The 26,187-nt window shown below is 38.4% G+C and overlaps 1 protein-coding gene across 6 annotated transcripts in view; it reads right to left on the bottom strand.

Annotated features, from left to right (window-relative positions):
* PALLD (palladin, cytoskeletal associated protein) overlaps nucleotides 1–25,459 on the bottom strand; it is a 383,115-nt gene extending 357,656 nt beyond the window's left edge. For all 6 annotated transcript variants that reach the window (XM_070505038.1, XM_070505037.1, XM_070505039.1 and 3 more), the window contains exons 1-2: nucleotides 25,304–25,459; nucleotides 9,472–10,466 (exon numbers count right to left, since the gene is read on the bottom strand). In XM_070505038.1, the coding sequence (XP_070361139.1) occupies nucleotides 9,472–10,466; nucleotides 25,304–25,399 (1,091 nt within the window). In that variant the 5' untranslated portion in view covers nucleotides 25,400–25,459. The remainder of the gene's footprint in view (nucleotides 1–9,471; nucleotides 10,467–25,303) is intronic.
* Between the last annotated feature and the right edge of the window lie 728 nt (nucleotides 25,460–26,187).

Here is a 26,187-nt window from a genome sequence, read left to right as displayed (position 1 = left end):
ACCAGGGGAAAGCATTCGACTACTGCATGGCAGCCTTGGGGATGATTCTGACCTCGAGATACAAATCTAGGACTCGCTGTCCAAACAGGGTCAGAAACACGTTTCAAGATACACTGTATTCCTTATAAATTATTTGTTTAGCCTGTAATGTGGAAATGTTCCCCCTCTATAAGCTCTATACCATTGTGAATACTTAGCAGTGCAAAGAGAATTTAGTATGAAGATTTTAAAGAAAGGAAATAGATTCAAAGACTTTTGAGAAGGTAGAGTGTAGGGAGTTTATACGAATCAATGACAATAAACAATAAAATTGAACACTTCTTAATAATAAGTGACTTCATAACAATGCCTTAATATTTATTAAGATATTACTATGTGCTGGCACAGTTCTAAACTCTTTCCCAGTGTTGATTGACTTAACATGCATTATAACACTAGAGGTAGGTACTTTTATTATTCCCATTTTACCAACAAGGAAACTGAGGCACTGAAAGATTAAGTAACTTGCCAAGATGACCTGACTGCTAGGTGATAGAGCCAAGATTCATGCTCTCTCTCCAGAATCTGTATTGTCAACCACTATGCTTTTCTGTTATTTGCTCCATGAGCATATATTTTTAATGCACAAGCATATTTTTAATTCTAAATGGATTATCTGTGACTACCTTTATTCTTTAGGAAAATTTACATTGGTGCTTATTTATTGATTGGTTTTCTTGTTAAATCCAGAAACTTGGCCACTGAGATATAAACTGAAATGCTGAAATCAATTCTTTAGCATAGATGCTGCCGTCTAATTTGGCTACTGCTACTTTATGCCTAGATATCAATGACTGTTATAACCAATTCAAATTTCTGACTATACTAATACTCCCCATTTGCCTTGAATATCAAACTGGCTTCTTGATTCATCAATTTGAATCAAGATAGCCATACAAACAGCTTTGCTACGTACAGTGGAATGGGCCTATCACGGCATCGTGGTGTCATGGGTTGACCAGGAAGAGGTGACAAGGCAGCTGCTGTCACACAACTCCACAAACAGGGTGATATTTCCTGGCTTCAGTGATTTATCCCATTTCACTCTCTTGTCTGCAGAAGCAGATTCAATATTCTCATTAATGATGGTCTTTTGGCAGTTAAAGTCTTGTAGAAGTGTAGCTAATTTTTCAAGTATGAATTACAAGTGGGAAGATTTTAGATAGAAATGGGGGTGGAGAAAGAATGGAAAAGATAGGAAAGAGGACAAAACAGCCTGATAAGTCAGATCCCTTTAATCACAGAAATCACCTATGTGGAGAAATCAGAGAGAAGCCTGTATCTTCATTGCAGTGAAAATAAAGGTCCCAGTCCGTTGCTTGATCTCTTTCAGTTTCCAGTTCAATGGCAATTTAACATTCTAGGAAATATTTATTGTCCTTTGTAAAATATAAAAGATTTAGGTTTTCAGTTCAATGCAAATGTATAGAAAAGAAAAAAAAAACAGATTTAAAAATTAATTAAAAGAAATGATAAAAGAATGAGAAAGGAGAAAACTAGAAAATTAAGTGGTGCTGTTTTCTTACATTCTGCCCTCTTTTCTTGCTCCTGTTGCCCAAATATGATGATGGGAGAGGAGACAGCTCGGTTGGTGAGATACGCAAATCTTGTTAATCTTCAGACTTACTTTTGCTGGTTCTAAAAAGGTACTGTTTGTGTGTGTGTGTGTCTAGATGTAGACGTTTTTCTCAAGAATGAGAGATTCATACAAATTTTTGTACCCTTTGCAGCCAGTAAACTGGGTCGATTACACCATAAAAGATCTTTGGCACAAGACTGAATACTTATAATATTTTATTGAAAACACCATGAATTCAAAAGCTCTAAAATGTAACTAAGACAATCCAGAAAACTGATTAACTTATAACTCCTGAGGGCAAACAGCTAAAAGCCAACTTATCCAATTCACAACGCTTAACACCAGATGTTTTCTGGATGTTTTTCTAATATTCATTAGAAATATTGCTGCTGAAGGTACAAGCACATAATTGGAAGAATGGAATAAAATAAAAAGCCAATATATTTCAATATTAAGTATAAAAATAGTATAATTTACACCTGTGAATGTATTACTTGTCTTAAGATATAAAACACGGCAAACAGTTGAAGTCTTCTGTTCATCCCCGTACCGGTGACATTCTTCTGTATCTCTAAGCTTACTGTTACCTGGAATTTAGTATTTGTCATTCCCATTCATTTATTTATACTCTTACTACACCTCTAAGCCTGAAACAGTACTGTTTCACAATTTTAACATCGTATGGATAAATTTATTCATGCAATCTGTATGTATTTGTTTGCAACTTTCTGTTTTTTTGGATTGCTATTCTGTTTGAGAGTTTCAGTCATTCTGATTCACGAAGCTCTAGTTCATTCATTGTATGACTATAGATCACAAGTTATCCATTTTTCCTTTCTTTTTCCAGCTTTATTGAGATAAATTGACATATGACGTTGTGTAAGTTTAAGGGGTGCAATGTGGTGATTTGATACATGTATATATTGTGAAATGATCGCCACAATAAAGTTGGTTAACACACCTATCGCCTCACATAATTGCAAGTGTTTTTGTGTGTGCAGTGAGAACATTTAAGATCTATTCTATTAGCAATTTTTAAGTATACAATACAATATTGTTAACTATAGTTACTATGCTGTACATTAGATCCCCAGAACTCATTCATTTTATAACTTGAGGTTTGTACCCTTTGACCAACATCTCTCCATTTTCCCCAGCCCCCAGCCCCTGGCAACCACCATTCTACTCTCTGTTTCTATGAGTTTGGCTTTTTTAAAGATTCCAAATATAAAGAGAGATAATACAGTATTTGTCTCTCTGTTTGGCTTATTTCACTTAGGATAATGCCCTCAAGGTCCATCTATGTTGTCACAAATGGCAAGATTTTCTTCTTTTTTGGCTGAATAATATTATATTGTTGTGTATACGCCACATTTTCTTTATCCATTCATCTGGCGATGGACATTTAGGTTGTTTTAGAATGACTGTTATCAAAAAGACAAGAGATAACTAGCGTTGGTGAAGATATGGAGAAAAGGAAACACTTGTTCACTGTTGGTGGGTTTGTAAATTGGTGTGGCTACTAGGCAAAACAGTATGGAGGTTCCTCAAAAAATTAAAAATAGAACTACCATATGATCCAGCAATCCCACTTCTGGGTATATACCTGAAGGAAATGAAATCACTATCTCAGAGAGATATTCATTTTCTTTTTGTTAAATATTTAAGTTCTTTCCAGTCTTTTGAAACAATGCTGCTATGAGCATTCTTAGACTTGTATTCTTGCACACATGAGCAAGGTTTCTTCCAGGTATTCCCCTAGGAATGGAATTCATTCATTTACTTATTCAATACATTTTTATTGAACACCTATTACTTTCCAGGCACCATTCTAGGTCCAGGGACACAATAGGAAGAATCAGATGGAAGTCCCTACACTCAAGGATTTTATACTCTACTGAGGAAGACAGACAATAAAAAGTTAAATAGGTTGGGGCTGGCCCAGTGGCGCAGAGTTTAAGTGTGCATGTTCCGCTTTGGTGGCCCGGGATTCGCCTGTTTGGATCCTGGGTGTGGACATGGCACCACTTGGTACACCATGCTGTGGCAGCCATCCCACATATAAAGTGGAGGAAGATGGGCACGGATGTTAGCTTAGGGCCAGTCTTCCTCAGCAAAAAGAGGAGCATTGGCAGTAGTTAGCTCAGGGCTAATCTTCCTCAAGAAAAAAAAAGTTAAATAGGTAAAATGTAGAGTGTATCAGATAAGTTCTATGGAGAAAAACAGAACAAGAAAGTGGACTAGAGAGTGGGGTGGCCAGGACTTGTTCTTTTAGGTAGGCTACTTACAGAAGGCTATACTCTGAAGGTGACATTTAAGGAGCCATGTGAAGGAGACGAAGGATCCAGTCCTGTACATATCTGGGAGAAAAGCATTCCAACTGGAGGGAATAGCAAGTACACAGGCCCTGAGAGAGCGACATGCCCGGGATGTTGGAGTACAGTAAGGGCACCATTGTGGCTGGAGTGGACTAAGCAGGAGTGATTAGCAGGGGATGCAGTCAGAGAAATGGGCCTTATTAATATTTATAAGGACTCTAGATTTTACTCTGAGTCAGATGAGAAGGCACTGGATAGCTTTGTGCTGTGTCATCATCACAGTTTCTTTAAAAAGCATCATGCCAGTTGCTGTACAGACTGTGACGAGCAAGGATAGAAACAAAGAGACAGATTAGGAGGGTAATGCAAATATCCAAGAGAAAGATGGTGGTGGCTTGGACCAGAGCCTCATTAGTCGAGGGGGTTGAAGCGATCAGATTCTGGTTATGTTAAAGGTAGAGCCAACTGGATTTGCTGGATGGATTGGATGACATGAGGTATGAGAAAAAGAGGAATCAAGGATGACTCCAGTGTTTTTTCCTTGAACAGTTTGAAGGGTCTTTGTCATTTCTTTACATGGAGAAGATTTGGAAAGAGAAAGTTTTTGGAGGAGAAGAAAATCTAAAGTTCAGTTTTGGATATATTAAATTTGATATGTGTATTAGATATCCAAGAGATGTCAAGTAGGCAATTGGGTATTATATAAAGTTTAGTGTATGGACATTTTTAACTGTATTGTGTATCACAAAATTGTCCCCCAAATTGTTTGTACTTATTTACATTCCATGTTGCAGTAACAAGACTTGTATTGTCAATTTTGCATAGTAATAATCTGATGGTACTATCTGGTGTCTCACTGTTGACAATATTCTTTAATAAAAACAATACTTCTGTGCTAAGCCATCTGAATCTTACCTTTGCAAGCACTCTGTATTCATAACCTACTGGCTGGTGGTGCTGTCGCCACATTTTTCCAAACCAAAATGGTCAATAAATGGGATATACTATGCCACATACTGACACTATTAGAAGAAAAGTGAATCGGTGGCTTGTTTCTATTTCTATTTTCTTTTGAGGGGATGGAAATCTCTACAGACAGTGTTGCATAGGTTTGATATGGCTAATCCTCTTGTTTTGGCTTTTGATGCTGATCAAAGTCTCGCTAACGCAAACTAATTGGAGGCATTGGAGGTGCTGGCTTTTGATTATAAAAAGAAAGAATTTAATTACTTTTAATTACATATATTAATTGAGACTTTATTAGGCTAATAATGATGACCTAATAGGCATCTTATGATTAGATATGAGTAATTGTACTTAGAATATTAAACATGCTTGGGCTATTGCTGGATTCTACTTTTACTACCATAAGTGGGTGTTTGAAAGTTATTTTTTTCCGCATGAGTCTGTTCACACTTACTTTGCAATATAGTTTGAATAAGAGGATGGTTTGGACTACTGTTCACAATTGGGAATGATTTGTTTGTGGTTATTTGGTGTAGAATATCTGCCTCCCCAAAGCCCCTGTGAACATTTTTTTGCTTTACGTCGATTGACTTACTTTGCAGTATGAACTTACTGCAAAATAAAAGAGAAGGACCATGAGTGGTTATGGTTATGTTTTTTTTAATATAGAAAAATGTCTTAGAAATAATAAGGATACCATTTACTTTAAAGATATTTGGAATATGAATTCCAACCCCAGATTTTTAGAGATGGCAGTTCCACTCATCTCCGTTCCTGGAGCTCGTAGTAAGCCTGGCACAACAAGCAAAACAGCAGTGACACTGGCTACGTCTTCCCATGAGTCACTGCACTACACAGTCAGGAGTCAGAGACCCGAGTTATAGTCCTGTCTCTAGGACTCATTAATTATTTTTCTGTTATTAGGCTAATCATTTTATAGTTTTCTTAGTTTCGTTTTATTTAAGTAGTTTAGGATACATGGTTGACATAATGAAATATGGGTACAATTAAAAGTATAAAATGAAAATATAAGGCCTCATTTTTATAGGACTAGGAATAATTTTGAACTAAAATTCTTCAGGAAATTTTCACCAACTCACAAAAGTTGAGAGTGGAGAGAACAGGGAAGACGAGTGATATGAGAGAACACTCCTTTCTACTGTTATAAAGTGGTGCATGAGAAGTATGGAACACTAGGATACAATCAGAAAAATGGATGAATTCTGACCTGATTTTATTTAATGTAATAATTCAAATTGTCAGCCAAAAATTTGCATATAATTTGAGTAGTATCTGAATTGTATATAACTTCAATTATTATACACAAGCTTCTCTTCCAACAGCTTTTCTCTCTTTTGTTGGGGTTTTATTGGAACTATGCAAGAGTAGAGGAGAAAAAACAGAATTTTTTCAGTGCTGTTTGTGGTTATAACTGGTATTTGTGCCAGTTATATTTGTAGGGGGGTGAAGTGATTGCATATGAAGTAGAAATGCCTTGAAATGACTGGCTTGGCTTCGATCCCACCGTTTCCATCGATCTTCCCTTTAGCTGGGGTTACTCTGTCCACATCTGTAGGTTTCACTATGCCCAGCCTCCCAGACCAAGTGGTTTATATTTAGGCCAAATTTAAGAAGCTCCAGGCCAGCATCTTAGCAGCCCAGCCATGTCAGTGTAGCAGTTCGTTTCCCTGTTCTGGACCTAGCACAAGTTTAGTGACTAAAGTCCTGCCTCATTTAATCATGTCTGAATGCCTATTTCCTGCTCTGTCCTTTTGTCCTTTTGGAGCAGTAGCCTTGCCTTTTCCTTAATTAAACTCTTGAAGGGTAGACTTTTCTCCCTGTGCTCCAGTCCCTGTGTCTGGATCCTGATAGTGGCCATCTTTTCCTGTGGTGCATTCTTTTTAAGTAAGTCCAGATCTTACCATTGACACCCACACCACACCTCACTCACCTCTTAGTACAGCTGCTGACTTCTCAACACTGACTGTCTTTGTGCTTACCAGTCAGTGTCTGTTGGGCCTCTGCTTATTGCTTGCTCCAAGTTCCCCTGACATCTCCTTGCTCTCCGCAAGTCCTGTCACCAGCCTCTGGGACCTTAGGAAGTGCTCTGCCAATCAATATGTCTGCCCAGTCTCTGTCTGAGCCAGGTTCTAAAACGCCCCAGTGCAGGAAACTGTTTATTAAAGGTTTTCTTCTATAAAATTTCCTTCAAAGCAGATTTTCTCTTTAGACTGTCATATGTCTCAATGTTCTGAGACTATGGTGCACTTACAACTATGTGGCAGAGAGGAGTAAGGTATTTGGAGCAGAAATTAAGAAAATCCAATGCACATTTACACTCTCCTCATAAGAAACCCCAAGACACCCACACAACACCCCCCAAAACAAAAAACTCAAAAGAATACAGAAATGAACAGCTAACTTTAAACAACGGAGCATTCTCATCGAAGACTTAATTAGTCCAGAAGGGCACAATTCTTAATGACTAATGAACTTTGGTTGTGGGCTTTGGCAGACTGGGAGATGACAAGAGAACATTAGTTAAGTTAATAATTCTGTAGCTACTAGCTAAATTAATATTCCCTTTCCCCCGTGAAAAGAAAAGAGGCAGAAGCATGAATTTGATGGCCTGCAAACTACCAAATGGTTAAGTGAAATTTAATACAGTAATTACAGTCTGCTCAGCTGATTTAATCATTTGATGTTAAATGGATTGCTTTTTGTCACTTTTGAAAGGGTATGGTATACTTACTTGCCACGGTAATACCTTTAGAAAGGGCCTATTTTGGAGGTAAATGTAAGTGGAGCCACATGTAACTTGGAAATCTATGGGACTGTTTTGAGTGACATGTGACTGTATTTCTAATGAAGAATTATTTATTCCCAAGATTAGTGGGTTTAAAAAAAATCTAAATAGAATCCAAAAGAAATACTCAATTTCATTTGTATCATAGGCAAAATGATAAGAAAAATTCTTTATGGAAAAGATATATAAATGCAGAATTTAGGATGACATATTTAATTAGATGAACCCATTAAGAAGTTTTTTACTGCCCCCTGCTGTCAGTGTCTGAAAGAACTACAGTAAAATTACTGTAAAAAATGACTCAAAGTGAAGTAGGTGAACAAATAGGTTGGGGAAAAAAAGTTTCCTGTCTCCAATTACACCACTTTTCAGCCAGTAATGCTGGCGCCTACTTCAGGTTTGTGAGCGATGATTTGCTAAACTGAGAAACCAACTCTAGCAAAGTGTGCATTAGAGAATATAGGGTGAGAGGGAGAGTATGTGATTATAAAATGCTATATTAATAAGAAAGTACCAGTGTTGCAATTTTCAGCCAAATGCCTACTCTACCATTTTGCCAAATTTCATAATTTTGAATTTACTTTTTTATATTTACATAATTTAGGTAAAATACTCTTTATTCATAAAAGCAAAACTTTCAAAGTCAATGAATGAATGGCCCATTTTTTGGTAGTACAATCCTGACTTGAAAGGTTATTTTCATTCTGGCATATGAAATTAAGAAGTGAGAAATCATAAAAATCATAGGTGATGCTAATGCAGTGGTCACTATGCAAGATACTGTTTTATTTTTCTTCACATATTGTTTTCTTTAGTCATCATAAAATAGAATGAGGTAGGTATTATTATAATCCCCATTTCACAGATGAAGAAACTGAGTCACCAAGTAACTTGCTTGGGAGACGCAGTTGGTAAAAGGTGGAGCCGTGATCGGAAACCCTGTAGTCTGCTCCAGGGTCCCTCCTCTTAACCTCTTTGCACAGAAGCGTAAACTCTGCAATTAAAGGCGAAGAATGTATAGAAATTATAATGGACACAGCGGTGTGTTTATTGACTCCTAACAACTAACTGCACACTCACCTAATTGTTATTTTTTTGCTTTACCCACGCTCCGGTGGCCAGAACCTATGTGTAAGTAACAGACCTGTAATGCTCCCCATTTGGCAAATGAATCTGTCTTTGTTAGAAAAGTTCTGCCTTCCCTGCTCACATCACATTGACGGTGTGTGGGTGTGCTTATCCTAAGTGAATGTGTGATGATTTAGCCCATTCCTTAGACCAGAATATCTATTTGGGGGCTAATCTCGTGGTTGACCTCTGCACTCCTGTGCATTTCATCTCTGTACTGCCAGACGCCTTCTAGTCCTGGCCACTCTTTCAATGACCTTCCGCCACTCAGATTCAAATTATGCACGCACTTTTCCCAGTACTTGGAATAAATCAGTTGCACGTTTTAAGTCTCCTTGGTTGCTATTAATGCTGGAGTCTTATATAACAGCTTGTGTGTGCTCCTCTCTGCCTGTCCAGTCCTTTGCCCTCCCCTTAATCAGTAGCACTTGGTTCATGACAACAGATATACCCCTCCAGGGACAACTGGTAGAACTAGTATTTGCAATTCTGGAGTGCTTTGCCTTGCAGATACTTGAAAACACTACCTCAGGCTCCAGAGGGCTAACTATACAGGAAATCTCTTCTCCTCCCACATTAAATTAAAACCAAAAGTCAACACAAAATCATTTGATATTCATAATAAAAATTCTTACCTGACTCGAGGAGTTGGGTTTCCTGTGACTCTGCACTCCAAATAAACTCTACTTCCTTCTGCCACTTCTTGGCTCCGCAGCTTCTGGATGAATCGAGGAGCTGAAGGGAAGCGAAGAGCATTCTGGGGCTGTGGGGGAGAGATGGTACTGCATGGCATTGCCACCTTCTGGTCTGTCTGGTAGCAATGCCTGGCCTTGGGTAACTTGGCCTCTGCTTCCAACTCCTGTTGGTCTTCAGTGGGGCTCTGGCTGGCTGAGGCACTCATCAGGGCTGACGGCTGGTTTTTAGGAGACAAGTACCCACTGTCTGGTGATGAGGACTCCCCATTTGGGCTTCTGTTTTTTGGCTTTGCCGCTTCCCTAAATATGGATGTCAGCTCCTCGATGAGATTAGCTGCCTTGTCACACAGCTGGCTCTGGGGGCCAGCCTTACCTTGATACGCTGGTTTGGGCTTTACACTTGTGTTGGGAGTCTTTGTACCACGTTTCTCAGCCTTTCTCAGGCTCCGGATATAGCTGGGGCTGGCAAGCAAGGGTGACATGGCAGGCTTCCTCTTTGAAACAGGTGAAGAGATAGGCTCAGTTTGTTCTTCTGGCAGAGGCTGGACAGGTGGTGGCCTGTTATCATGATGTCTTCCTGAGGAGGTTGGCTCACCCAATTTGGTCTCCTTATGAGAAGGTTTTTCACAGAGGCTTCGAGGAGAGGTGTTGAAAATCTGTGAGATCTCCTTTTCTGAATCAAAATCTTCTGTCTCAGAGTTGGCTATAGATCTCCGGGCCAAGTCAAGACTCTTGTTTATCTCTTCCTGGCTGAGAAAAGCAGATAGCCCAGGGAAGAAGTCAGTATTCTTGCTTTCTTCCTGCATGTCTGATAGGGAATCATAGAAAGAATCATGGGAGGAAGTCTCTGACATATTTGAACAGTCTTCATACACTCTTTGTCTGCTTTGCACAGGAAGGCCAGAGGCACTGGAAACCAGTTTACTTCTTATGTTCTGAAAGACAACATAGACAGAATTGCCATTAGTAGTAATTTTTGTGTGTGTGTATATTATCATAATACTATTAATCTGCAACCTGGGAGAAATATTGAGGTTAACAAATATACTCTTTTGTTGAGGAAGATCAGCCCTGAGCTAACATCTGCTGCCAATCCTCCTCTTTTTGCTGAGGAAGACTGGCCCTGAGCTAACATCCATGCCCATCTTCCTCTACTTTATGTGGGATGCATGCCACGGCATGGCTTGACAAACAGTGCTGAGGTCTGTACCGGGGACTCGAACCGGTGAACCCTGGGCTACCAAAGTGGAATGTGTGAACTTAACCACTGTGCCACCGGGCCAGCTCCCAAATATTTTTCAAAAAATAATTTCTCTCTATTCTGTTAGGTTGGAAGAAACATCAAGTATACTTGTGTTCATCATTTAATTTAATATTTGTCCTGTGAGTGAATATCAACTATCTCACCAGCCATTATTGAATAATTCAAGAAGATGGTAAGCATGATGAGTGTGGGAGGGCATTCTGAACTTCTCAGAGTCTCTTTCCCTTCCGCCCCCCCCCGACCATATACCTCTTTAAAGCTCTAATTTCATTCACGTTATAAGATTAGTAACTTACTGATATTTTTAGCAAATCTGACTCTGCTCATCTCTCCCTAAACCACGAAATCTATTTTGATTCCAATTTTCATTTGTTTTTAGTTTTCAGTGAAATATTTGAGACTTTATTGTCTTCTCTTTTTCTTGTGTCCAGTTATGTTCATTCACATGCATTCATTCACAGTTAATTTAACACATAGTTAATAATCACTTATTAAGTTTCAGGTGCTAGAGGCGCAGTCGTGCTCTAGACCCAGAATTAGCAAATTTTACCATAAAGGACCAGATGGTAAATATTTTTGACTTAATGGGCTGTACTCTCTCTGTTGTAATTACTCAACTCTGCCATTCTAGCAGGAAACCAGGCACAGATGCATGAATGAGCATGGCTGTGTGCCAATAAAACATTGTGGACACTGATACTTGAATTTTATACAATTTTTACATGCCAAAAATATTCTTCTTCTCTTGAATTCGATTTTTTTTACAACAGTTTAAAAATGTAAAAAAATTCTTAGTTTGCAGGCCACACAAAAACAGGTGGGATGGCTTTGGCCCAGGGAAGTTTGCTGACTCTTGATCGACACTGATGGCACGATCCTTATGTTCAAGGAGTTAAAAGTCTTGTGGGGTGGAAAAGGGGAGGAAGTGGAGGAGACATTAAACAAATCATACACAAATAATATAAAATTGGCTAGGATATCAAAAGGAAGTGAAAAGAGCTTGGCTGCAATGAGAGCCTTATCTAAATTTCAAGGACATGTGAGCAAACTATGTGCCTTTCATAGGACATTTATATGGGACTTTCACTAGCATTAAATAAAAGATATTTCATTATCTGCAAAATAACTGGGCTGCGATTTCAATTGCACTGTGCTTCAAACTAAATATCACAATGCAATGACTCTCCTCTTACTCTAAGTGTGCTGTTCTTTTTCTATATATTATTCATAAAATGATAGAGGGGAAGAGCTGGAAAACTTTAGAAGTGATCTCTGCCTCAAAATTGAGTCTAGAAATTGAAAAAAGAAGCTGGCTGCATGTGGTGAAGCTCTATTTTACGAGGTGGGTCGGGGTAAACTTGGTGAGACATTCCTTCTCCAGGAGGTAAGTGTGCCTCATGAGGAAAGAAATGGGCTGCTCGTTTAGAAGCAGTTTTCCATGTAGGGATTCTGCTTAGAATGATGAGATTTTGCTTGATTAAGTGAAATGTTATATTTTCTCATATAACCAAAAAAAGCCAGCTTCTGTTGTTTGACTGCTGAAAGTCTTCAGTCCAAAGAGCGTTATGCAGAGGAGTTCCAGAAATCTACCTCAAGCTTCTGCCCCTACATGGGATGCAGTGATTGATAAAATTTGTCAATTTGACAGAAGTTATGTGATCAGAGATCCTAAGCTCAGTATGACCTACTGTATCTTCTTTAGTTGAATGTTGTACCTTTGCCCTCATGTCGTCGTAGAAAGATTACTCACTTTGTGTAATTTTGAGATTCTCCACGTTCTAGTCATACCTTACCTACTAAACTGTATTTCCCACTATTCTCCCGGTAAATCTTACAAATCCGTTAGAATGGCCTTGTCATTGTCCCCCTCTTTATCAACCCAAACATTACTCTAATTCCTTTATCCTGTCTGTGGTTCAGGATGGAACCATCCTGAATCCTTACTGATTATTCAAATGTAGCCCATATATGGAGAAAAGTTGTATTTGGTGTATTTTGAATATTTGAATTTTTTTTTTTTTTTGGCTGAGGAAGACTAGCCCTGAGCTAACATCTGCTGCCAATCTTCCTCTTTTTGTATGTGAGCTTCCATCATAGCAAGGCCATTGACAAATGAGTCTGTGCCGGGGAACAGAACCTGGGCCGCCCAAGTGGAGCATGCCGAACTTAACCACTAGGCCACCGGGGCTGGCCCTTGAATACCTTTTGTTCCTGAGAAAAAGGAAGTTAAAGCATGATTTTGAAAAGGCAAAATCATGGCAAATATAAAAAATATAAAATAAACATGTATCCAAGATTTTATTTTCATCAAATTAATTAATGAGGGAAACAGTGAGATGTACAAAGATTTTGAAGGAGACTGAAGATTAGACACATGTGTGGGCAATCAGGAAAGCTGAGATAAATTTACTAGTAGATTTGAAACTGGTTACTATCCATAGAGCAGTAAAATGTAATGTTTGGAGTCATTTCTGTAGAGTACAAGTTAATAATATTTCTACTGGAAAAAATCATCTGCATATCTATGTTTAAGTATAATTTGCATTGCTACCAGATTTCTACGACTTTCCAAATTGTAACATTGCCTAGTTAAGGATAATGAAAGGCATAGACTCCCATAGAATCGATGACCCTGGAAGGTCCACCAGACCCATTCACTATTCCATTGGAAGGACATCAGTTCTCTGTCACTATTTCAAAGCCTTTCCTAGCTTGTCCTGAGAAGGTAAATTGGTTTCTCTCAGTACAGAGCCCCTAAGGACAAGTGGCCCCTCAGTCTGCAAATGTGGTAGATGGTTCAGGAGAGGCCAAGATCAGGATCAACTCTTAGAATTTGTGAAGAGATAAGTCATCAGGCAACATGAACCCAGAAGAGACGTGAAGGTGGGAAGAGAGAGGCTCTTGGACTAAAAGTGTGTTTGTGTACTAAAGGAAAAACAGGCCATATTTTGTTTCTTGCAAAATTTAATTTTCCTTGGAAGAGAAGCTACACTTTTCTTTGGTGTAAAAGAAATGCATTTTTTAAATTGAACTCAGTGCTGAGAGAGACTGGGAAACATTATGCGTCAACCTATCTTGGAATAGGCTAAGGTGAACATCCAGGTGGATAACTGAAACAAAACTTTTGATTCTTTCTTTCCCTATTTTACAGAGAAATAATGAACATACATCACTGTATAAGTTTAAGGCATAGAGCACGATGGTTTGATTTACATACATTGTGAAATAATTACCACAATAGGTTCATCTAACATCCATCATCTCATACAGTTACAATAAAAACAAATAAAGAAAAAAATTTTTCTCCTTGTGATGAGAAATCTTAGAACTTACTACTCTCTTAACAACTTCCCCATGTATCATACGACAGTATTAACTATGGTCATCATGTTGCACATTACATTCCCAGTACTTTTCTATCTTATAACTGGAAGTTTGCACCTTTTGACCTTCCTCCAATTCCCCCTCCCCTCCCCTCTGCCTCTGGTAACCCCAAGTCTGATCTCTTTTTCCCTCAGTTTGAAAACCTTTGAAAACCTTTCTTCTGGTTTGAAACCAGAAGCTGGGAGAGATGTACTACAAAGAAGAGATTCTCCCATTCAAAGTGTATTTGTGGAGTATCTCCCACGTGCCAAGCAGTGTGCTAAGTGCTGGGATATAAGTTTGAGAAAGACAAGGTTTCTGCCCTCATCGGACTTAGTAGTCTAAAAGGGATACAAATAATGAGCATATATAATTTAGTGTGTCAAGTACTATGATGAGAGAACAAAGCGCTATGTTAGCACCTAGACGGACAACAGGGTTAGGATCAGGAGAAGTTTTATAGAAAAGATGTAGCCTAAAGGATGATATGTGAAGGATGAGGAAGAGTCGGGCGGTAAGGTGGATATTGGCAGAAGCATATACAAAGACTTGACTCCCAGAGAGAGCATGGCAGACACAGCTAACTCAGAGAGGTTCAGTTAAACAGAAATCTATCCGTTTTGGGGAAAATAGCCAGAGATAAGGTTAGAAAGCAGGAAGCGGGGGTGAGAGGGCACCTGAAGCCCTGTGAAGAACCTGAATTTAATCATATGGCTATTTGGGAGACAAAGAAGACTGTAGAGTATGTGAGAAACATCACCAGAGTTGCGTTTTAGAAAGATAAGTGATTGCAGCTTGGCTTGGGGAAAGAATCAGGGGAAGAGGAGGGCAAGACTGAAAGCAGGGACGTCATTGAGAAGGCTTTTGTAGTAATCAAGGGATTGTATACATTTATCATTGTTTTATTTTTGGTTGCCCATCATCTGAACCTCCTCCTTAGTTGTGGATAATTCCTCATATTGTGAGCCTCAGTGAGAAACTGCTCAGTTATCATAATAGGATAAGAAATCGACAAATATTTGCTTGCCCAGCCCCTTGGAGCCTGAGCTCAAGTCTTGGCACATGGCCTAGACTTGGCCTTTGAAGCAGGGTCTGCAGAGAAACCATTCTGGCAGCTGAACACTGATAGTGGCAGCAGAGGCAGCACCATGGAGCGTCCAGGGACAGCAGTGGTGGCTGTGCAGAGGAGTATTCAGGGTTGGAGATGGAAGCTGTGGTGTGGACTGTTAAGCTGTGGCAGTGGTGGTTGCCACACATGAGCCTTTTTCTGGCATAGTTCTGACTGTGTTCCTGCTTCCAACACAGACTCTCGGCCTCACTCTGTGTGTTGCCACAACTCCTCTCAACAAATCTCTTTGCACTCAAGTTGACTGAATATTTCTGTCTCTTGCTACTAAGGAACACAATTAGTAGAAGATAAAAAAGATGATAGAAGCCTGAATAAGCGACATTGGGATGGAAAACAATGAACTGAACCAACAGGATAAAATTGGTGATTGATTGAATGAAGAGACGACATAAAGGCAGGATTATAGATTTCTCACTTGAGCAGTGGGATGGATGGTGCCATAAACTCACATGATACAAGTGGAAGAATAAGTTTTGAGAAAAAAAATAAGCTTAATTTTAATTTGTGCCTTTTGTATTTGAGGGACCTCTGGGATCTCTGGTGTTGATGTCTGGAAGGCAATTTGAGATACTGGTCCAGAACCCGGAGAAAGGAGAGCAGAATTGGATTGGGAAATATTAGCCCATGGATGGCACTATAAGCCATGAGAATGGATGAGGTCATCCAAGAAGAAAGAGAAAGAAAAGAAAAGAATTCTCCAGAAAGTTGGGGGGAAACCAGGAGAGTGGAGTGTCATGAAAGCTGGTAAAAAAAGTCTCATGAAGAAGGGAATGTCCTCTTGACTTAGCAACTGGAAAGATTTAGCTCCATTGCCAACAGCTGTTTCGGCACATGTGACAGAGTTATAAGCCAGATTCCAGGTGAGTTGAGAAATTATGGAAGGAAAGGAAGTATAGATTGCAAGTGTGGTTGACTTTCCGAGAAGTTTAGAGAAAGGAGGAGAGAGAGAAGGTGGTAGTTAGACAAAAGTATGGAACCTAGTGAGGCTTTCTGTTTGTTTTTTAGGAGGGGGCACGGGAACATGTTTCAACGCTAATGGAGTTAGTCAGTAGAGAGGGAGAAGCTGAAGACACATGTGAGAAAGTGGGGATGACGTACAGACCAGGTCTTCCAGAATGTGAGATGGAGTGGGTTACTATAGCACAAATGGAGTGTTCAGCTCCAGGTTGAAAGGGGCAGTTCTTCCATTTTCAAAGGAGAGAAGTAATAAAGTATGTGTGTGTGTGAGAGAGAGAGAGAGAGAGAGAGAAAGCAAGAGAGAGAATCTGTATAAATTTGTAATTGAAAGAAAGGGGAGCTCCTATTTTGAGATTTCTGTGCATTTGGAAGTTTCTGAGGACAGGAGACAATAGCTGTTGTAGAGAAAGGGAGAAACTTTGTTAGGAAGGATTTATGGGCCGGAGAGGGCTTAACCGAGGTTACACGTGGCGTATCGACAGTGTCGTTAATCTGTGTGATTGATTGCACACTTCTCTCCACAGAGCTCAGCAGTCCAGGTGAAGATGTGGAGATAGATGATCCAGGTTTTGACACACAGGTAAGATGGAAGGGAAACGGGCAAGGTTGTTGAGAAAATTGGCAAGACGGGAGGACTCTCAAATCTATGCTGGGTTGGAATTCATGGGTAGGAGTTTAAACATAGAGATGTTAAGGAACTGAAGACCCAATGAAAACAAAAGAAAGACAGAGAGAGAATGACTGAGTTAGAGATTGGGAAGGATGCATTAAGATGGTGAAATGTCAGAATTGATCATTTTCACTTTTAACTCCTGACTGCATTTAGAGCGTGGCCATGTGATTTTTTTGAATGTTTTTGTGGAACAATGTCAGAGTTGAGTAGTTGCAACAGAGACTGTATGGTTGACAAAGCCTAAAATATCTATCTGGACTCTTACAGAAAAAGTTTGCCAACTCTCGTTATAGAACGACTACCTAGTGAATTCGTATAACATACATAAGACTAACAGTGATGATCATGATAATGATAATGGCTAACAATGGACTGCTCTCCATGAGGCAGGCATCGTGTCAAGAGCCATTATGTAGATTATTTCATTTAAAAGCCTCACAACAGGCCCCCCTTTAGAAAGAAAGAAACTGAGGCAGAAAATGTGAGCAAGAGAGCTAAGAGTCAAACCCAGGCAGTGACTCCAGAGTACATGATCTTAACCATACACTTTAGTACCAATACATTATAGTTTTCACAAATGAAAATCTGAAGCAATGTGTCACACTAATAAAACTCCGTATTAGAAATCAGAGTTCTGCTATTAATTTAATTTAGTGCAAAGTGAACATTTTAAACTTCACCAAAAACATTATATGAGAAGCTTAAAGCAAACTTCTGAATGGCGAAATAATTTTCAATTCTTTCTTTAAAATAGGAAGTGTTTGGGGCCAACCCATTTGCATAGTGGTTGGGTGCACGTGTTCTGCTTTGGTGGCCTGGGGTTCACAGGTTTGGATCCTGCAAATGGATCTATACACTGCCCATCCAGCCATGCTGTGGCAGCATCCCACATACAAAATGGAGGAGGATTGACACAGATGTTGACTCAGCAACAATCTTCCTCAAGCAAAAAGAGGAAGATTGACAACAGATGTTAACTCAGGGCAATCTTCCTCACCGCCCCCCCCCCCCCACAAAAAACACCAAAAAAAGGAAAAAAAAACCGGATGTATTTACTGGAGGCAGATTAAATTATCTGCTTACTAACTTATATTTTGGATTTAAAGAGGTGCCATCTGACAGGATCTAGTTGTCAGGATCAGGATCCGCTTGCACAGTGAAAAAGAAAATAATAGCTGTATGGCATATATGGTTCAGGTTTAATTTGCAATCCAGTTATTTCTGCTAGAACATGCATGTGGTCTAAGGAAAATGCTCATTCAATGTGAATGAACAAGGGAAGTTTCTAGGTGGCCCAAACTCACTGGAAAATCATGCTTCAGAGATTTCTACGTCAATCAACACCTCAAAATTAAAAGGTCGTAATCAAAAGAAATACAACTGCAAACATCTCTGTTATTTCACTGAGGTTTCACGTTTTATTTCAAACAGTGCATTTGGTAATTCTGCGCTGGTGTGATAGATACAGAATATGAAATATACTAAAAAGAACTTATGCTGCTTCTAATGAGTAAAGAGGAAGTGAGGTAAATGCCAAAAACATTAAAGTGTTTCACTTTAGTGAGTAGAATGGAAAGATTTTGAAGTTTTGAGGCATAAAGTATTCTCTTTCTTAAGAGAAATACCTCTTCTTAAGGTATTTGAATTGCCTGGAAATTCCTTTCTTCCTCTTTTTCTCCTCCGTGTCTTCTTCATCACCTCCATCATTCATAGTTTAGCTTAATTTTCGCTTCCCCTAAAACTCTCATAAGCTACAACCATTTTCTAATTTCTTTGAATTTGTGTAGTTCTAGCTTCTTCACCATAAGAGAAATGGCTCTACTTTGGCACTGCCCATTTAAACCGCTCTTCCTTTCTTCCACTTTCCTTTCCCAGCATAGTAAGTTGAACAAGAGATCAACTGAACAACTGTTTATTTATCATTTGCTATGATTCAGGGGATCTTCAGGGAGGGTGAAGAAGAGCCAGGCATAGTTCCTCACCTTTAACAATCTTACAGTCCAGTACGAGGGAGTGATGGGGTTAGAAAAGAGTGAAAAATGACTCTAATATAAGGAGGAACATGATAATGCTACTAAAACAGTTTAAACAAATTGCAGTAAGAGATTGTAGGGGAGGAGGACATTTCCTCTCCCCAAATGGGGGTTCGTCTAGCTGGAGAACGAATTAAATTCACATGAGACAGAATAGCAAGAGAAAATTAAACAAAGCTTTAAGAGGAACCATGGCCCGGGGCCTTTCTTCCCGAAGGAAGAAAGGGCACCGAAGAAGTGGGGTGCACAGAGTGGTTATATAGCCCCAAACAGGGTGTTTCACATGTGATTGAAATGTCCCTCCCACAATAGTCACAAGATTGCCCTGTTGGCACAGTGCTTGATGGACACAGCAGGTAATGGTCTGCTATCTCGGTGGGCGTAGCAGGAGGCAAGTCTATGTCTGGAGCTGGGCGGTCACAGGTGAGCGCAGCAGCAATCGGTTCCTAGCCTAAGGAAAGATGCTTAATCCTTAAGGAATGCCAAAGTTGGGAGAGGGAGGGAAGTCAGTTACAGGAGGTTACCAGACTAGCACAATAAAATGCAGATTTTAAGTCCTTGCCTTTGGTATTGATTAAGAGTTTTTAGAGAGAAGGTCATCTCCTTTCTTCTTTCTGGTACAGAGAGGGAGGCAGCTTTTACAGATAGAGATTTACCTTACAAATGTAAATGTGTCCTAACGAAGGGCAAGTTCCATTCCTCAGAGCCTCCTTCCCTGTCCCAGTTTATCAAAAGCAATCAGCCTCAAATAATCCTGATGCCAAAGTGACATATCTTGGGGTGGCCAATTCCAGGTCCCCACAAGATCAAAGATGGTGGCAGAGATCATCTTTACAAATTTGGCCATGTCACTCCTCTGGTATTTTTTTTCCAGTGGTACCCTCTGGCTGATAAGAGAAGGTCCAAAGCATGCTATGCAGGTTATCTGTGTACCTCTGGACAGTCTGCCCTGATGTAAACTCTCCAGCCTCATCCTCCATTGTCTTTCTGACATATGCTGCACTCACACCTCACTGGCCTACTCGCCATTCCTTGAACATTCTGTATCTTTTCATGTCTCCATGCTTTGCATATGCTATTCCTTTTGCCTTTCCCTTCTGTTTCTGTGTTTCAATTTCTAGTTCATCCTTGAAAATTTTACTTAATTTCACTTCTTTTTGGTGTTTTCTATGATTCCCCAGCCAGTATAATTTGTTCCTTTTTCCAAATATGACACTTGCACAGTATTTTACTGTGAGATTCCTCTTATTGAATTATAAATATTGGTTTAGCGAATTCTTTCGCCATTAGACTGCGAACACCTTGAAAGGAGGAGCTGCGACTGACAGTGTTTGCATGGTTAATGCTTGGCACAGTGTCTGGATCACAGCAGATGTTGGAGAAAAATATATCTGGTATTTAAAACATGGTTTGAACCCCAGATAGGAATTGACAGGAGAGAGAGCCACACAAACAAAGGCACGAGGCAGAAATGTTCTGTCCCCTTTTCTTGCTCTCAGCCACCCAGGCCCCACCCTGTTGCATTTCTCTGGAAAATGCTCTCCTCAGTGAAACATTGTTCTGCTCTCCATCCCTCTTTTTCATCTGCCTTATCAATACTTACTCATCCCCTAGGCTCTGTTTTCTGCTAAGAACTTGATCAAGTAATCAATGCTATATGTTAATAGCTGTTAGTGTATACATATAAAATACACATTACATGCTCATTTCACTAATACAAAACAGTTGTAGGTCTGACACTGCATTAAAAAGAACCCACATCTGTGAAGACATTGATTTTTATATTTCTTATTACTCTCAATGAAAGTTTGTCATGAAAAGGTTTAGAACCAGAAACACATTTATTCTGTTTTCTGTCGTTTCTACTATAAAAAAAATGAGAATTCTAGAACCTTTGATGACGCTCTTTGACATGGACACTTAGCAAGCTCAGAGTTAAATTTTGAGTCATAGAACTACAAATGACTTAGCTAAAAATAATTTGTTTTTGCTTACTTTCTCTGTTGTCTTATTCAGTCAGTATCTATTTGTCGAGTGCCTACTGTGTGCTAGGCTTCTCTTCTGGCTGGGGATGCAGCTGTGAGTAAGGTGGAATTCTCTGCCTTATGGAGCTAACATTCTAATAGGAGGAAAGACAAAAGTAGGGGAATTGAGAAAATGTCAGGTTCTGAATTTCTTATGCTTGATTTGGTCTTTTTAATTGATTTTGGGCAATTGTACTGTGCTTTAATTGCAGGCAGTCTCAAATTCTCTTTGAAAGTTGTTAGGGTACAAATGAAATGAAATGAAATGCATATTTGCATGTTATCATTGGTGTCTGCAGATCTTGGAATGTTTGGTGAAGCAATGGTTTGGGAGGGTCAGCAAATACTGTGAGGCATTGTAAATTCACTTCCACCTTGAACTTCAACAGGCAGCTTATCAGCATCTTAGCTGATCCCAAGCAAATGCTACTTTCAAATGTAAATTTCCATGGTCACCTATTTTGTTAAATTGCTGTGCATATTTTATCCATTCTTAAGGAATTTTATGTCACTTAATTTATGGATTATTTCTAATTGTGATTTACAGTTCTTAACTTCTCCTAAGTTAATATTATCTGAATTTTGTTGGACTCATGTTCTACCATGAAATATAGAACATGTAAACACGTTTTTATGGAACATTTTATATTTGGTATGTGTATCACACATTCTGACATAATCAATTTTATCATCTTAAATTGTCTTGGCATTACTATCCTAGTATTTGGGAAACCATTTATTTTTGAGTTCCTGAATATGTAATATAAGTATATGTGATTCACATACACATATGAATATACAAATAACAGAAAAGATAGATTTAGAGCTTATGAATAACATTTGTTTTAAGACTTTGAGGATAAGTATCTGAAAATCACATGTATGATATCCAGGAGAGTCCTCTATTTGTCAATCAAAAAATACTTGTGACACACCCCTGCAGGATCCCATGAGGCAAGGCACTATAGGCTGTTGAAATGTAGAATATTTCCCTGACTTGGGAGGAATTTGGGAAAGATGAGGCATATGCATGAGAAACAGCAGAGTCTAGTAGAAATGAGAATTCAATTATAAGCAATCAAAGCTAGCTTTCCCTGAGGACTTACTGTATAACATCTTCTGAGTTGTGAGTTGCCTGCTTTAATATAGTGAATAATTTGATCCTCAGAATAATTGATGGAATAGACATTATTTTTCTTTTTATTATTTCGTTTACATACTATAGCATAAAAATATTCAATTATTTGGCCAAAGTTGAACTGTCAGGAAATGGTAGACATAGGGTTGAAACCTGCATTTAACCACAAAGTTTTATTTTCCCATTGGGGATATTATGGGTATTTAAGGACTTAGATAAAGAGAGAACTTTTGCAACTTGTTTGTGGAGTAGTTTGTAGAAATGTTGACGAGCTACTATAATTTTGAAAGAAACAGTGTTTGATGGTATAAAAACCTTAAAGGAACCAAGGATCACACAATATCCCATACCACATGGGCCAGGCAATTTAGAGAGTCCAGACAGGGGTAGTGACATTTCAATAAGCACTTAAAAATGCATATATAGTTACAAATAAATGCGTGAAAAAGGTTGAAGAACACGCACCAAACATTTAATGCTGATTCGCTCCGTGGTAGGACTAGGGCAGGGGTACGGCTGAGGGGTGGGAGATTTAAGGGGATCCTTTGTTGCTTATTTCATGTTCTTTAAAAAAAAGTTAAAATTATAAGTGACTTTAAAATTTAAACTTGTCATTTTTTTTCTGTTTATTTTTATATTTAAATAATTACTGAAAATGTAATAAACACTGTTGGTACAAAGATTCAATACTAAAAACATTTTAAAATAAAACCTAAACTATGAAAATCAAGGTAGAAAAAGCTTTAAAACTTGTTTTTTCTTGTTTTGGAATCACAGGTAATCCCCAGACTAAATTTCTTCCTTCTGTTGAAATAACTTTCTAGGCCTAAAATGGAGCTGCTCTTGCCCAGGGGGCCACATCAGCAAACGGAAACTTAGATAATTCTTGTGTCCCCGTAAATGCTCTGCTTGACCAGAAACGCAGTACATTTAGTCAGCCAATTTCCAAACCCCAAGCCAACTGTGAACTCTGTAGTTATTTCCTTGTTCCTTCTCACCCTAAACAAGGTTGACTATGTGCCTCCAGCTAATCAGATATTTTCTATTTTTCTCTTTCTTGTTCTTTACTCTTTACGCTATAAAAGCTTCCTGCCTTCCGCCCCATTTTGCTGTTCTCCGAAAAGAGACTGTCCACTTCATTGCGTTAAATAAAGTTTGTTTGTATCACCTAAATTGTCTTTTTGAATTATTTTTAAATCTTTCTTCCTGTCCTTTCTTTCTTTTTGTAGTGTTCTTTTCACCAAGGGCCCTGTAGGGCAAAAGTTAAACCTAAAGAATTTATAAAATCTTGTTTGATGCCAGAAATGCACAACAATTTTATACTCTCCTTCCTGATAAATACACATGGATTCCTTTCTTTCCTAGTCTTTAAGTAAATTGTCATTAGAGGAAGATATTTCATATTTATTCTACAGTTTTAAATAATCCTCAAACAGTATATTTTCTCTCAATTTCAGGGACATAATAAAATAGTTCATTTAATGTCCACAACAGCCATATTAATGTATTTTACAGAGAGGGTATTTGTAGTTATCCTTGGTGTCCTCTTCATATTATCATCTTTATCCACCATATTGAATTAGTTGCAAATATCTAGATTTTACTTCCAAATCATCCATTTCCGCTGCCATTATCCTTATTCACGGCTTCGTTCTTCTCACCTAAATCCATAATCTATTTACCAAATTTGTTTCTATACCCTCTGATATGATTTAACGGTTTCGAATTATAGTCAGAGCTGCTTCGCTCAATCTTTGTTTTCTTTGCTGGGATTTGACTAGGAAGCAGCCATTAACTCTAGGTGGCCTGAATTCCTGATTGGAACTCAGTTGTGACAACACTCTGATGTCTTCCACATACGTATTGTTAATGAAGTGGAGGCTCTTGACTTGGCCTTGCCAAATTCAATTGTTATCTCTTTAAGAATGCGTCAGATTTATTTTAAAACCTGACTAACGTTTCCCCTCTACATTTTTAAAAAAATGAGGTAAAGAGCTCAAAGTGATTCTGATTGTTTGGTGTAATCTAGATCCTTACTCTAGTGTGAAATATGCTATAGGACCCCCTGAATACTCAACGTTAGCAATAAAACAGAGAAACTCAGACAGAGAATTGACAGAGAGCCCCTAGGATACAGACTTTAATCCATATCGGACACTAGAATGTGACAGAACTAATTTGTATTCTAGGAATATGTAATCATATATTTATAGAGCAGTTATTAGCTTGATAAATCTCTTAGACCTTGTCTATTGTTAGCAATAATTTGTCGAATAGACTCTGATTTTAAAAATCTGAATAACTGAGATAAGCATTCAAGTTTTTTCTTTGAGGAAAAATTGTTGAAAAGTATGTTTATCATGTAATAAGGATTTAATTTCTGTACATACATGATTGAATAGATTTTGAATAGTATTATATTTTCAGGTAATGGACTCTAACTGTGGTCACATTATTCATACTAGAAGGCAATTAGTATTTTTAGCAAATGTTAAAAAGTAATATGAGCCTGAAATCATTCTGTATCAACCTCATATATTGGATTCAAGACAATTTCATGTGTAACTTAAAACAACGTGATATAAAATTATACTGTGATGTTTAAATTTGACTGGACTGTAGTTTTCCTCAGTAAGCTTTACCTTTTTAAAAAATAAATATGTAAACTTTATGCATAAATATAATTTAAAATGTCTGCTATTATTACCTCAACTGATTTAAAAAATCCTTTGAAAGTGTGTTAACAACTTAAAATATTACTAAATCCTAAAGTATATCATTTCAAGCCATTAGTATTTAGCTTAAGTATGGGCGACGTTCAAATTAATTACGTTCTTATTTTTTGTAAAACAAAACCCATACACAGTCTTGACAAACGTTGGCTTCATAACTGCATTTAATCCTTTTGGAATTGATAGCACCAATTTAGCATGTTTAAGGTTATATAGACAATGCATTTCTGTGACAGCATAGGTAGAAATAAAGCTGGCAAGTAAATCTTATGTATTCTCTGTTTTTTGAACGACTATCAAATTCCCATGACTTTTCCTTTTGAAATAAAAGCAAAATCAAGGCATCTTCTAAATAGTATTATAACTTCAGACAAACTACTATGATATTGTTAGCTTTAAAAAAAAAAGTTTAAAAAATATTGCCCTACCAGTTAATATATTAAGATACATCTTACAGACCTTTTCAATCCTTGGTTTGAAGACTCCAAAAAGGTGATGGATTTCAGATGAGCAGTTCCTCTTCCCAGGGAGCAGAGGTTGGCCTTGCCTGTTCATTAAAGACTGCTTGGTCCGTGGTCACTTTGAGGCAACTGTGGCCTCAGACTCTCATCTGGCCTCTTACTCCACTCAACTATATTTGGTAACTGATCTCACGTTTCAGCAGACTGCCACGATCAGGAATTCCAGCAGCGGGCTGGGAAGCTACCCTGGGCCTGAGGGCTGGGTTCTTAGAAATTAAAAAGGCACTTAGTATAGAGAGAACTATATTTATGGATCTAATAAACATCGGATTAACACATGTTCCTCTGCACTCTGACCTTGTGGCTGGAAACCACCACCTGTCTTCTTAACGTATTTTTAATCAATTAAAAGTACAGTATGTGATTCTAAGGAGAAAAAGTGACACTCATAAGGAATGCTCTTCTTCCTATAATCTCCTGCTCTGTGCATTTAACTTTTAGTCATAAGGTAGATTATCCTAAAATAGTAAATACAGTAACTACTTAAAAATTTAGCCACCTGTCAAATTTAATGTGAAGTCCCACTGTTCTCTTACTTCAGGTTGTTAATTAAAAATTATTATATGACTATGATGTGTATTAAAGACATAGTCCATAGTAGGGTGAAATAGACATGTGCATACAGGGACTGAATCTTTTTTTTTTGAGGAAGATTAGCTCTGAGCTAACTACTGCCAGTCCTCCTCTTTTTGCTGAGGAAGCCTAGCCCCGAGCTAACATCCATGCCCATCTTCCTCTACTTTATATGTGAGATGCCCACCACAGCATGGTGTGCCAAGCGGTGCGATGTCTGCACCCGAGATCTGGGCTGGCGAACCCAGA

The sequence above is a fragment of the Equus asinus genome, chromosome 3 (assembly GCF_041296235.1).
Source record: "Equus asinus isolate D_3611 breed Donkey chromosome 3, EquAss-T2T_v2, whole genome shotgun sequence".
NCBI lineage: Eukaryota > Metazoa > Chordata > Mammalia > Perissodactyla > Equidae > Equus > Equus asinus.
This window is presented reverse-complemented; position numbering and strand designations above follow the sequence as displayed.